At 42.4% G+C, this 12694-nt stretch overlaps 1 protein-coding gene across 1 annotated transcript; it reads left to right on the top strand.

The window, feature by feature from the left end:
- The first annotated feature begins 5274 nt into the window (after positions 1-5274).
- Positions 5275-12372, top strand: LOC146990760 (sodium/myo-inositol cotransporter-like). The gene is made up of 5 exons (XM_085798982.1): positions 5275-5346; positions 8541-9457; positions 9592-9787; positions 10926-11053; positions 11149-12372. The coding sequence occupies exons 2-5, from the start codon at positions 8824-8826 to the stop codon at positions 12333-12335; spliced, it is 2145 nt and encodes a 714-aa protein (XP_085655108.1). The 5' UTR covers positions 5275-5346; positions 8541-8823; the 3' UTR covers positions 12336-12372.
- The last annotated feature ends 322 nt before the right edge of the window (positions 12373-12694 follow it).

Here is a 12694-nt window from a genome sequence, read left to right on the forward strand (position 1 = left end):
CAAGTTTCTCAGCCGCCTCTCTTCCTCCTCGTTCTTCTGTGTCACATGCACAGTCTGGAGTTCCACACGCGCACCCTCTGCACTTACGCGCATGCACGCATCACTATAGCAACAGATGCAAATGTACATTTATTACCATGGCAACATCAGGCTGAGCATATGCATTAAGATTTCAGAGGGTTCGGTTTCCAGCGTGGCTTCTTCGTAGCTAACTCTAAAAGATTCTAATTGAAGTTTTTCCAAGTGTATTCAGCAGTGATCAGCAGTGTTAGCTGACTTTTTAAAATGCTCAAATATACTCTTAGGTTCTGCTGCTGCAAAACCAGCCCCCTCCTCGGCAGCAGAGTTCAATATTTAGTGTCCTTTTGGCAAATATTCAGTATGAGGATAACTTCAAAATATGACTGTTGAGCAATTTTTATATAATAATCGTTAAGTTGTTAAAGTTTTTGGTAACACTTTAGATTAGGGAACACATATTCACCATTAACTAGGTGCTTATTAATATGCATATAAGTAGCTTACTAGCTTCTTATTAGTAATTATTAAGCACGTATTAACACCTTATTCTACCTCTATTACACCATGAATTAAGATTTTTCCTGATATTAACTCCTAATTATGGCTTATTCATTGTAAATTAATGCATTGTTGTTTCTGAATAATGATGTGAATAACCAGTGGGTTTTTGGGGCCTTGTACAGGGGCAGTAGCACTCTGAATTAGTAGCATTAATGCATTCATTTACAATGAATAAGCGATAATTAGGAGTTAATGGAAAAATCTTAATTCATGGTGTAATAAAGGTAGAATAAGGTGTTAATACGTGCTTAATAATTACTAATAAGGCGCTAGTAAGCTACTTATATGCATATTAGTAAGCACCTAGTTAACGGTGAATATGTGTTCCCTAATCTAAAGTGTTACCAAGTTTTTTATTTGTCCATTATTTCCAGTGGTTTTCAGCTTCTCTGACATGAAGATTTGCTGATTTTCTTCTATGAAAACTGAATTTCATCTGGCTTTGGAGTGTTAGTTAGACCGAGCGAGTAATTAGAAGATGAAGATGAAGATGTCACCTTGGGCTGTGGGAAACTGTGATGAGCATTTTTCACTCCTTAATTAATTATGAGAACAAAAAAGATCATTAAAAAAAAAAAAAAAAACTTGAGCTCAAATTTCCCCCAATTCTTACTTGACGATGCAAAATACAAAATATGCAATAATCGTAGCTCGGCAATCAGGCTATGATGTAAACATACCGTATTATTTTATATCAAGGTAAATAAGTTTACAAACCTTTATTCACACACACATACATGCATACACAGTCATCATGCTCATAACGTACGGCCTCTTTCTCCCATCAGTGTGACTGTTGGTGCTGGTGCTTTTCAAAATTCAATCATATTTTTCATTAACCCCGGGGGGAAGGAACTCACACACGCGCACGCACGCACACATACGCGCGCACACACTCTTCTTGATGATGATAAACATGTTGGAAGTGATTTTTCCTTCTGCCTTTCATTCCTTCCACCATCTGCCACCGCCAGCAACTCTCGAACGCTGCAGCTCTGTTTGTGTCGGAGGAAGAATAGCGCCATCCTCCTCCTCCTCCTCCTCCCTCCTTCCTTCCTCCTCTTCTCTGTGCTGTAGGGAAATCTCTTTTTAAATCCTGCAGATTCACTGAAAATCTGACATAGTGGCACCAAGGGGCTCCTCTTGACCCCGCCCCGCCCCGCCGCCGTCCCTCCTACCTCTCTGTGTGCTCTGTATGTTGCCTTTCAGTAGCTATCAGACATAATAAAAGCAGATTTTGAAACGAAGCCCCTCTACAAGACAGAGCCTTGGAGAAATAGGTCAACATTTTGGGAATGTGTTTATTACTGAGCTTTATGAGCTGGTAGACACATTTCCATGTTTCCATAGAAAAACAGAGCTAAACTAAGCATGATTGCTGCTGATTGCTTTAATTGATACAGTGCCTGAATGAATATTAGCCCATGTAATATCTATTTTCAATTACCACAGCATTTATGCCCTAGACTACACTGAAATGCTGCAGTAGGCTACGTAACAAACTTATCTAAAAGCCTTTTTTCTTTAGAGCTGTAGAGTAGAAAGGAAATTGGCTTATATAAATAAAATATATAAACATCTCTGGAGGCTTTTAGTTTTTAATCTGTAATCGTGTTGCAGCCCATGCAACACAAACTCCAACAGCTTCAGAAACCCTGATTTGAAGCCAAAGCGTCATGTTTAGCTGTTTGTCTCTGTCTGTCAATCAGCCCGACACAGGGATGCAGAAGTGTTGTGCGACTGGCGGAGATGCTGCGGAGATGAGATTAAATATAGTCTGGGAGAAATTGTCTTTTATCTAATGGTTTGGGTTGTTTTTTCTCGCAGCAGGGATACCCGTTTGTGTGTATTTTGATTGACAGTGTGAGTTTTTTGAAATTTCAAGGCGGTATTTCACCACAAAAATGTTCCATTAAAATTTGATGGGTGAAGAAAAGAGGCGGGCTTCTCTTCTTTCTTAGTCTTTGTGAGGAGAAATTTTAAGTTTGATGAAAAGTGGAGGAAGAAAACAATTTAGTGCAATGATGCAGCAGCCAGAGATGAATTTAATATTTGATCTGAGTCTTCTCTAAATCATTTCCCCATATCCTGATACACTTACATTGCTGTTATTCTGCATATGACTTTATTTTCCATGTAAGTGATGTGAAACTGTTGGAGGGTGGAGATGCTTCAGATGAATAAAACAGCAGCAGCGTTTGTTCAGAAGAGCAGTGGCGCCATCTAGTTTTAAACCTGAAAAAGGAATGGACACATGTTTTTATTGAATTTTCAGATTCATTTATTTAAACAGCATCCTTCTGCTCTCCAATATGTTTTATGTAGTAAAGATGTAATTGTCCTGTCCTGCTCTTTACCTTAACACAGTGCTTTAATAGAGTGTTTGTGAGTAAGTGAACCTGACCCCTCCCTCAGATTAATATTACACCTCATCTCTGATGTGGTAACAAATTAAAATGTGAAATCACAGAGGCAGATTCTGGACATGATTAATCATTAGTAAATGAATTTCATGTGGTTTTGGTTTTCTTTTCTTTTTTTTTGTCTTTCCTCACAGGCCTTCGCTGACTTGCAGCTGCAGAACAACTCATCACACAACAGTATTTCTCCTATAATTAAATTGCTTCCCTACACCACGTAATGCAGACACTGTATGGGTAATAATAGACAATTAAAATATATCTTTAGTCGCCACATTGATTAGATTTACCCACTTTGGTTGCAACAACAGCAGTTACAATTATGGATAGGAAATAAATGTGATCTGTTCACATTTTAAGATGATGTCATCATTAACTAAAGACGTTACAGTATATTTACCTGAAACTGCTGGTTAAATAACTCCACATTAGGAAATGCAAAGTGTTTCAGGCCAGTGTTTGTGCATGTGGAGGTTATATTCCAAGTGTATATTCATGTTTATGTCCTTTGATGTTTTTCTTCTTTTAAACCATTATAGAGCTGGGATTTCCCTGAGGGGCAGTGAAATGTCTCATTGTGTTATCCTCCCTCCACAGTGGCAGGACTTCTGCCTTTCAGCGTCATCTGCCGGTAAAAACAGAACAACAGCAGCGATACGGCATCGGGAGGAACGGGGCCCTCGAGATCCGAGGCCCCTGGGCGCCAGTCTAATTACCACGGTCAGTAATACAAACATGCTTTAACAGCTTCCCTTGAGTCTTTGCTTAAATGTGTAACAGAAAGCCTGAAGATCTGCTGTGAACGTGGAAAGACGCACACTTCACATCACAGCACCTGTTGCAAATACTGTTTGCTGCACTTTGGTTGTATTTCCAGTTCATTTTTATACCAAAAAAAGAGACAAGTCTGACAGATTTTATGATTTTTGACAACATTGATTAATTATCCACAAGTCCATGATTTAAAGTAGTTGGAACTCTCCTCCATCATGTTGTTGTGATGGGACAAAAAAAAAAAGTCATCGTGACGCTCTGCTCCATCATTCAGTTTACGGATTAAAGTTTATTCAAAGTGCAAAATCACGGTGCGTGTGCAGAAACTGTCAAAGTGAGACCCTGTTATCCATTACACCCCTGACTCTGTAATGGGTAATAAAGTGGTCATGGTCAATAGACACACACACACACACACACACACACATACATACATGTGCAAAGAAAGAAAATATTTTGTATGCATTCCCGTGGCAACCAAGCAGCATAAAAACATGCAGCTGTAAATGCATGTTGCAGGTATACTTGTAAACACACACACATGCACACACAAGAAAACACAGCTCATGCACACACATATCAGGACCATGTCAGGCAGTGTCCACGCTCTCATTACTCATGTTTGAACATCTGGGTTTATGAGTAACATTGTGTGTTAGCATGTCCTGGTGTGTGTGTAAAGGATGCATGTCAGCTCTAATAAGCTGTGTGCTTGTCCTCACTGGAAAATATCCAACTCTAGGGTCACTAACATGAAGCGACAGGATGTTTGTCGATCAAGTCATGAGTGGAGCGGAGAACAACAACCTGACGAGTCCAGTGACACGATGAGAGGAGAGAAATCTGGAGCACGAACTGAACTGATTGTGATGATTTACTAACTCTGTTTTGTGCCAGCTCGGTGTCACAGGGAGTTAAGTTCATGTCTAATGTGTGTCTGAGTAGGAAATGTTTAATGAAAACATGCTCTGGATGCTAATGGAGCTGTTTAACAGAGTTTTTATTGAATGCATTACAGGCCAGCTTATAATAATAAAAGACATGCACATGTGCACTGCAGACACATCTGGTGAAGAGAGCAAATACTTTTCAATATGTCAGACTATTCCTTTAATCGTGTCCTATTTGTGTGTCAGCCTCTAGTGGCTGTGTGAGGAAGTGCAGCTGAAAACACTGAGCCGCCTGCAGCCACACATCTACTCATCTGTACAGGAGTAAATAGAAGAACCTGAGCTCACAGTCTGAGGCACTTTAACTTTTTTTTTACTTTCACTTTCCATCTTGCCGCTGTTTTTGCATGTAAAATTATTATTATTTTAATCGACAACCTATCAGTTTGTGATTAAAAACAACTCATCTTTTCTTTCTCTTTGTTCCATGTAAACTCTCAGTTCACGGAACTTGCACATCGTCATCATCATCATCATCCTCCGCGTGCGGCCGGCTGTTGTGGGCGGGTGCTCTAGTTCTCTCTTATTAAGCCGAGGAGCCTGCAGCTCAGCAGTCTGCATGGGACTCGAACCTGTCAGCCGGTGAACCCTGCGACTCGGAAAGAGCAGCAGCGGAGCAGGTGAGTTTGTCGCGCAACTTTTTTTTTTTGTAAGTAGTGTTGAAATTTCTTTCTTTCTTTAACTTTATATCCTAAAGATGCACTGAATATTATAGCACATGAGAAAATTAAGGTAAAATACGGCAATAAATTTAACACTGTAGGACCTCAATATTATTTGAATATTCTACAAGTAGGGGAGAGTGGGGTAATTTGTGCCATGGGGCAAGTAGTTCCACCCCTGTTATCTAGAAAACCATAGAAGAAATTGGTCATGTGACCACATATCTTTGAAGGGACATAAGGGACATAATATTATTATTATATCTATCGCTCTGGGACATCCATTTCACTCATCCTATCAAGAAGGGAGACACATGGCTTGAGAAGAAAGCACATTTATGTTCAAAAAACAAGTTTTTGCCCTCCAAAGTAAAATTTCTATGATCAAGGTTTTTTGATTGCCGTGTTTGAACAATTATAGATAACTTTGAAAACAGTTCACACATGTTTTAGTGCTTTATTAAGCTACACCATGAGTCTATACAGTTAGCATGATGCCAGCTCAAAATAGCTGGGGAATCCTTTTTTTTCAAAATGCTGGGCTTGGGGTAATTTGTGCCAAAGGGTTGGCTAAGTTGTGCCAGTGGCAGTGCTGTCTGTGTAGGAGAAACATGGCAGTGGCACTGATTTGCTTGAAACTTAAAGCAGAAGTAAGCGATATTTTTGTGTTAATATAAGTCTTAAATAGTTATAGGCTATCTTCAGACAGCAATCACTTACATAGAGTGTTTGGACCGAAACACGGGTCTGTCAGTCACTCTGCTCTGCTCTGAGCCGAGGAGAAAACTTTTCTTGTATCCTACAATTTTTATCCAATGAGGAGAGAGAACGGCATGAAGGGCTGTGTGTGCAGCCAAGGGATGCGCGTGAATGTGGTGACGTAGGGACGAGGACCAATAGATCCACGACGTGGTGGATGAACGAAACATTGCGTTTCTTTGCGCCACAGCCCCCAGCGTGCCTCAGGCCCCCGCGACCGCATGGGGACAAGCGAGGGCCCGATCATCGCCACTTCTGGCTTGAATTTTGTATTGAATGTCTTGCTTTTATATAGCATTATCATTTGTGAGATTAAAATGATCTGTTTTACTTCAATTATCAATGGCACAATTTACCCCAGTGTATTTTCTCTAATGGCACAATTTACCCCGCACCGGGGGCAAGTTGTGCCACAAAACCACTTTTTTTCTAAAGCTATATTTCTGAAACAGTTAATTTAAGATTCAAAGTGATTGTTCCCAGGGATGCACAACATCCTAAACTATATGTACATATTTTAGTTGGGGGCATTATAATAATCCCCTTGCTTTAAAGGCAATTTAATCCATAATCCATTCAAACACATGACCTAAATAACTGATGGCCTACTAACTTAATTATGAGGATGAATATTATAAGAGACTCATGTAGATTGTTGATTGGTGGAGTTCATTTAAATCTTATAGTTGTAAACCAACTATACTGCGACACAGCCCCAACATATAGGCTACATGTATCTGCACTATAGAAACTATGGGAACAGCATTGAAAATAGTTGCATGTATATTATTTGCATTACTGCACAAACAAATTAGCAGTGTGATAAATGTGCCATAGGTTCAGTTTCCCTTCAGAGCCGTCATGAGTCCCTGTGTTTAACGGGCTGCAGTAGCCTAAATGAGTCTTTCTGAAAACTGTGCAGTCTAAACCGAAGTGTGGGCTGAGAAACCTCACTGCAGATGCTTGTTTGACAAAGGTCTCCTAAAAGAATGAACAAAACCTCTGTTTACCCACACATTCCCTTCAAGAAGTCTGTTAGCCTTGCGCTAATTATTTAAAATCAATATTGACTCGACCATAAGTAGCATCAAATACTGGAAACACTGCTGTGTTTTCCTTGGTGCTGTTGTTGCCATCGTTCCATGCTGCCTGCACACACACGCAGCTAAAATAAGGTGTGTGGAGAGATTTAGGTTTTCCAAAGGCTTGCTGTCCTTCACACTGCAACTCAAACACAAACAGCAGCACCGATGCAGGACCCCTATACCCTAGTGGTGACAAGAACTACAGCTTGTATTTACTAGAGAGCAGCTGAGACGGGATCCAGCGCTCATCCAAATATGACAGCACTTTGGAAATGAATTGTCCTGAGCTACTTATTAAATCTATTCCCCTTAAAGGACAGCCGTGTGAAGTGCTGACTGAGCGTCTTCTCTTAAACTGAGCACAAACAGATGTCTGTCATCTCCAGCCACAGACATGAGGGGACAATGAGCAGGTGCATCGGAAAGACGGAGGCAGTAAAGAAAAGAAACACGCTTTGTGTGTTTACACAGCTTGCAGGGGTCTTGATGGGAAGACTGGTTGTGTTTTAAAGTCAATGCTGTGAGAAATATTCATGGAAGTCATCGTGGATCACATCTGGTTCACTTTCTGAACGTCAGGGAAACTCCAGCTTCCAGTGCAGGGGACTTTTTTTTTTTACTACGAGCAATAGAGCAGTAATTTATGGGGCTAGAACAGTCTCATAATGAATAAATGCACACAGAAATTCATAAATGCACAAAAAAGATTCACAAATGTATTTGGGGATTTGTATATACACAAATACATTTTCAATGCACACACAAATATGTTTCATTTCATATGTAAGTAAAAAGTATTCACATATAAAAAATAAGATTCATAAACATATTTCCAATGCCACACACAAATCTAAAAAAAAAAATCACAAATACATGAATGTTAAAGTATTTGCAATCTTCATCAAATACGCATTTGGGGCTTGTTACATTCATATATGAACTGTTGGACCTGTATAAGTGCTTTTAATTTGTAAACCTCCCTGCATTTGTGTGTGAAACTTTTGAGACTCCCCTGACGTTACTCTGATCCACAAATGCGTTTTTTATTCATTTATGAATTTCTGTGTGCATTTATTCATTATGAGACTGTTCTAGCTCCATAGTAATTCAACTTGCAAAGCAAATATTCACATTTCCTCTCATTTTCACTGTATTACTGATAGATAGTTTAATGATTGCATCGATTGTTCGCTTTGCCAATCACAAATTTAATGTTCGATCGATGAGAAGATAAAAAATTCAAATTTTAGGCATTGATGTAGAAAAGAGATACTGTATATTTCATGTGTATATTTCTGTTTGTTGCAGGATCCACATGACCTGGACCTTTTCTCTTCACATCTGCTCCACAGTCAAAACTCAGCTACAATGCAATGTCATTGTGAAAGGTGACCAGCTACAGCATGCATTGATCCCCAAGGCTGAACACAGCTACAAAACATCAACTATTTATCTCACACCTTCACCTTTATGATTGATTTATGCTCCTTCGATAATGTGCAGATAAATGTTAATGGTTAACTTTTGGATTGTGCGTCAGGAAACAACCGTGCTGCTGCTCACATATTGAATAATCTCAAACGTAGCCATCATGGCTGCCACCCTGGAAGCGGCAGACATCATCGTCGTAGCCATCTACTTCGTCGTGGTGCTGGCGATCGGTTTCCTGGCCATGTGGAAAGCCAATCGGAGCACGGTGAGCGGCTACTTCCTCGCCGGCCGCTCCATGAACTGGGCGACCATAGGAGCCTCTCTCTTCGTCAGCAACATAGGAAGCGAGCATTTTATCGGACTGGCTGGATCCGGTGCTGCCAGCGGGTTCAGCGTGGCCGCGTGGGAGTTCAACGCTCTGTTGTTGCTCCAGCTTTTAGGCTGGTTGTTCATCCCCGTCTATGTCCTGGCCGGGGTTTACACCATGCCCGAGTACCTGTCCAAGCGATACGGAGGGCAGCGGCTGAAGGTGTATTTCGCTGCCTTGTCTCTCATCCTCTATATCTTCACCAAGCTGTCTGTGGACCTCTACTCCGGGGCCTTGTTTATCAAGGAGTCTTTAGGCTGGAATCTCTACTTGTCCATCTTTCTGCTCATCACCATGACGGCGTTGCTGACGGTCACTGGAGGTCTGGTCGCCGTCATCTACACGGACACGGTCCAGGCGTTCCTCATGATCGCCGGAGCGCTGTGTCTCACTGGTATCAGTCTCTTCAAAGTGGGAGGACTTGAAGGTCATTTGGGCATCAAACTTACACCATTTATTCCATGTTGTTTTTTAAAGGGATAGTTCAACATTTTGGCAAATTGGCCTCTGCTTTGTGATGTGCATACTTTCCCTATCGTAACCATGTCCTGTCATTTTAAGAGATGAGGAGCAAGTACATGGAGGCCACTCCGAACACCACGGCCATCATGCAGTCTTTCTCCAACCTGACATATTCCAGCTCCTGCCAGGACGGCCTCGACCCGAAGAAGGACGCACTGAAGATCCTAAGAGGCCCAATGGATCCAGATCTTCCTTGGCCTGGTTTTATCCTGGGCCAGACTCCTGCCTCTATTTGGTATTTGTCTCAATCTTTCCATTTAGACGTCATTTTTTAACTGGTTCAGTTCTGAGCAGGTTATCTAACATTGTTTCATGCTAATGTTAAAGGGACAACGAGGAGTTTTGGAAAAGCGAAGCGTTTTCACACTACATTTATGAGCCTCCGCGCGCACCGTAGAATTCTTCGACCGGCGCAAGACAGACTCGTGTTTTCATTCATCAAGAATTAAAGTCAGAGGTTCAAAGAGGCTCAGTTACCGTCGTAGTCCCGACCATAAACGGCAATACGGCGGCGTTATTCTCATGAGCGTCCGCGAAACCGAAAGTAAGGAAACGCTGGTCGGCTCGCCCAGCATTTCCACCATTAATTAAAATAACAAAATAACGATAGAGACAGAACGATATATTTATCGAAAATGGAGCCATTAACAAGTGGGTAGCGTAGATTCATCCACATTAACGTGAGACTTTTTCTATAACTAAATAGAAACTCCTCGTTGTCTCTTTAAAGCAGATATCAGTGGAATGTTTTTGTTAATATAAGTCCTAAATAGTCCTATTTTCCGTCAGCAATCACTTACATGAAGTATTTCAGCCTAAACACGAGTCTCTCCGTCACTCTGCTCTGCTGTAACCCGAGGAGAAAATTTTCCTTGTGGGATACAAGTGTTATCCAATGAGGGGAGAGAACGGCATGAAGGGCTGTGTGTGCAGCCAAGGGATGCACGTGAATGTGGTGACGTAGCACGAGGACCAATTGATGCCTGACAAGGGCGGGGGCTGCTAACTCATGGTGCGTTCAAGGAAACTCGTACTTTGTGTTTTTCCTTCCTGTGAAGTCATACCAGTTCGATCTGGTACGAGTTCACGGGTCGGAAGTTACGAGTGGCCGTTATAGGGAACTTTCACAGACAACAGGACGGTAAAAACACGAGCTACGGGTTACCTGGAACGCTACCAAGTCGTAGTTGTGACTTGAAGCTGTAACTTACGGTTTCAAAAGCCTGCCTTGAACACAGCATTAGCCGAAACGGCCGTGCCGCTGTTATCTGCTTTAAGTACGTACAATATATGAGAGCTCTCTTAGTTATGATGCTTGGTGCTTTGTGGTGGACTGGTGGTTAACTCTTTACTGTCCTTATGATGTGTTCCAGGTACTGGTGTACCGATCAGGTGATTGTCCAGCGGGTTCTGGCAGCAAAGAACATCGCCCACGCCAAAGGTTCAACCCTCATGGCTGGCTTCCTGAAAATCCTGCCGATGTTTATCATCGTCATCCCAGGTAGCATCACTGATTTCTTTTTTCAGTTGGTATCACCTATAATCCTGAATGTACACTCACTAAAACCTTTATTTATTTATGTATTTATCTATCAGGGATGATTTCCAGGATCTTCTTTGCTGACGAGTTGATGTGTATCAGTCCGGAGCACTGTGAGGAAGTGTGTGGTTCTGCGGCCGGCTGCAGCAACCTGGCCTACCCGCGGCTGGTCATGTCGGTGATGCCCGTCGGCCTGCGCGGCCTGATGATGGCCGTCATGATAGCGGCGCTGATGAGCGATCTGGACTCCATTTTTAACTCGGCCAGCACCATATTCACTCTGGACATTTACAAGATGCTGCGCAAGCGGGCGTCGCCCAGAGAGCTGGTGATAGTCGGCAGGTTGTTCGTGGTTGTCATGGTGATCATCAGCATCGCCTGGGTGCCGGTCATCATCGAGATGCAGGGAGGTCAGATGTTCTATTACATCCAAGAGGTTTCAGATTATCTGACCCCGCCCATAGCTGCTCTCTTCTTACTCGGCGTGCTGTGCCACCGTTGCAACGAGACAGGTGCATTCTGGGGCGGGATGGTCGGGTTCGCGCTCGGAGCTCTGCGTCTGGCGCTGGCGTTCGTTTACCGCGAACCGCACTGCGACCAGCCGGACGAGCGGCCGTCTTTTATCAAAGATGTCCACTTCATGTATGTGGCGGCCATATTGTTTTGGGTGTCAGCTTTGGTGACGTTCGGTGTGAGTCTCTGCACGCCTCCTCCCGGTGAAGAGCAGATCAGAACCACCACTCTGTGGGGGTTGAAGGAGAGAAAGAGGCTGAAACAGCTAGAGAAAGACAAAGGGGAAGAAGACATCGACACCCTGAAGCCTCTTAACCACGGAGACCAACCGAGCAAACTCAGCAGCACCGATCATGAAAATGTTCAACCAAGCAACGGCCATGCAATCACAGCTGAAAAGACTGAAACCAAACAGCCAGCTCAGAACGGTAGCTACGCACTGGTGACTGCCCCCAAAATGGAAGAAGAAGGAGTGAGGGATGAGGAGGAGGAGGTGGAGAGCTGCTTTGGAGGATGTGATGAGGAGGGCGGGAGGTGCGTGAAGGTTTTCGAGTGGCTCTGTGGTTTCCAGGAGAAACAGTCCAAACCTCAGGTGATGACAGCTCAGGAGCAGGAGGAGATGTTGGACCAGCTTCTCCACGAACCTCCGCCAACCAAACTCATCCTGAACACAGGACTGGTGGTGATCTGCTCTATTGGGATCTTTCTCTTTATTTATTTCTCTTTATAAGGCTCCATAGATACAAAGCAGTGGCTCATGTTTCTTTTTCTTTTTTTTATCTCAACTTTTTCAGTATGAACAGGAACACTGCAGCCTGTGATCTGTAACTCGATTGCCTTCTGATAAGTTACATTGTATGTGTATTTCTAAAATTATATGCTATTATAATATTTCTGAAACACCCACGTCTGAATTGCAGGAGGTCTACTTGTGTTAAGAAATCAATGGGACTTCGGTACGGGCTCATTGCTTTGCATTTTACCCTTTGATACAAGAGTTTGATATGACTGGAGCTGAGCTGCTTCAGGAGAACAAGATTAAATTAGCACTTATTTTTGTACGAGAACATCCTGTGGTATTTTCCATGT

Source organism: Trachurus japonicus, chromosome 2, assembly GCF_045865225.1.
Source record: "Trachurus japonicus isolate A0001 chromosome 2, Traja_1.0".
NCBI classification, from domain to species: domain Eukaryota; kingdom Metazoa; phylum Chordata; class Actinopteri; order Carangiformes; family Carangidae; genus Trachurus; species Trachurus japonicus.

Bases quoted from the DNA above. Each gene is read 5' to 3' on its own strand.
- LOC146990760 (XM_085798982.1), top strand. From the start codon at position 8,824: ATGGCTGCCACCCTGGAAGCGGCAGACATCATCGTCGTAGCCATCTAC. The intron at 9,458-9,591 runs GTCATTTGGGCA...TGTCATTTTAAG, and splicing joins CAAAGTGGGAGGACTTGAAG to AGATGAGGAGCAAGTACATG. The intron at 9,788-10,925 runs GTATTTGTCTCA...GATGTGTTCCAG, and splicing joins CAGACTCCTGCCTCTATTTG to GTACTGGTGTACCGATCAGG.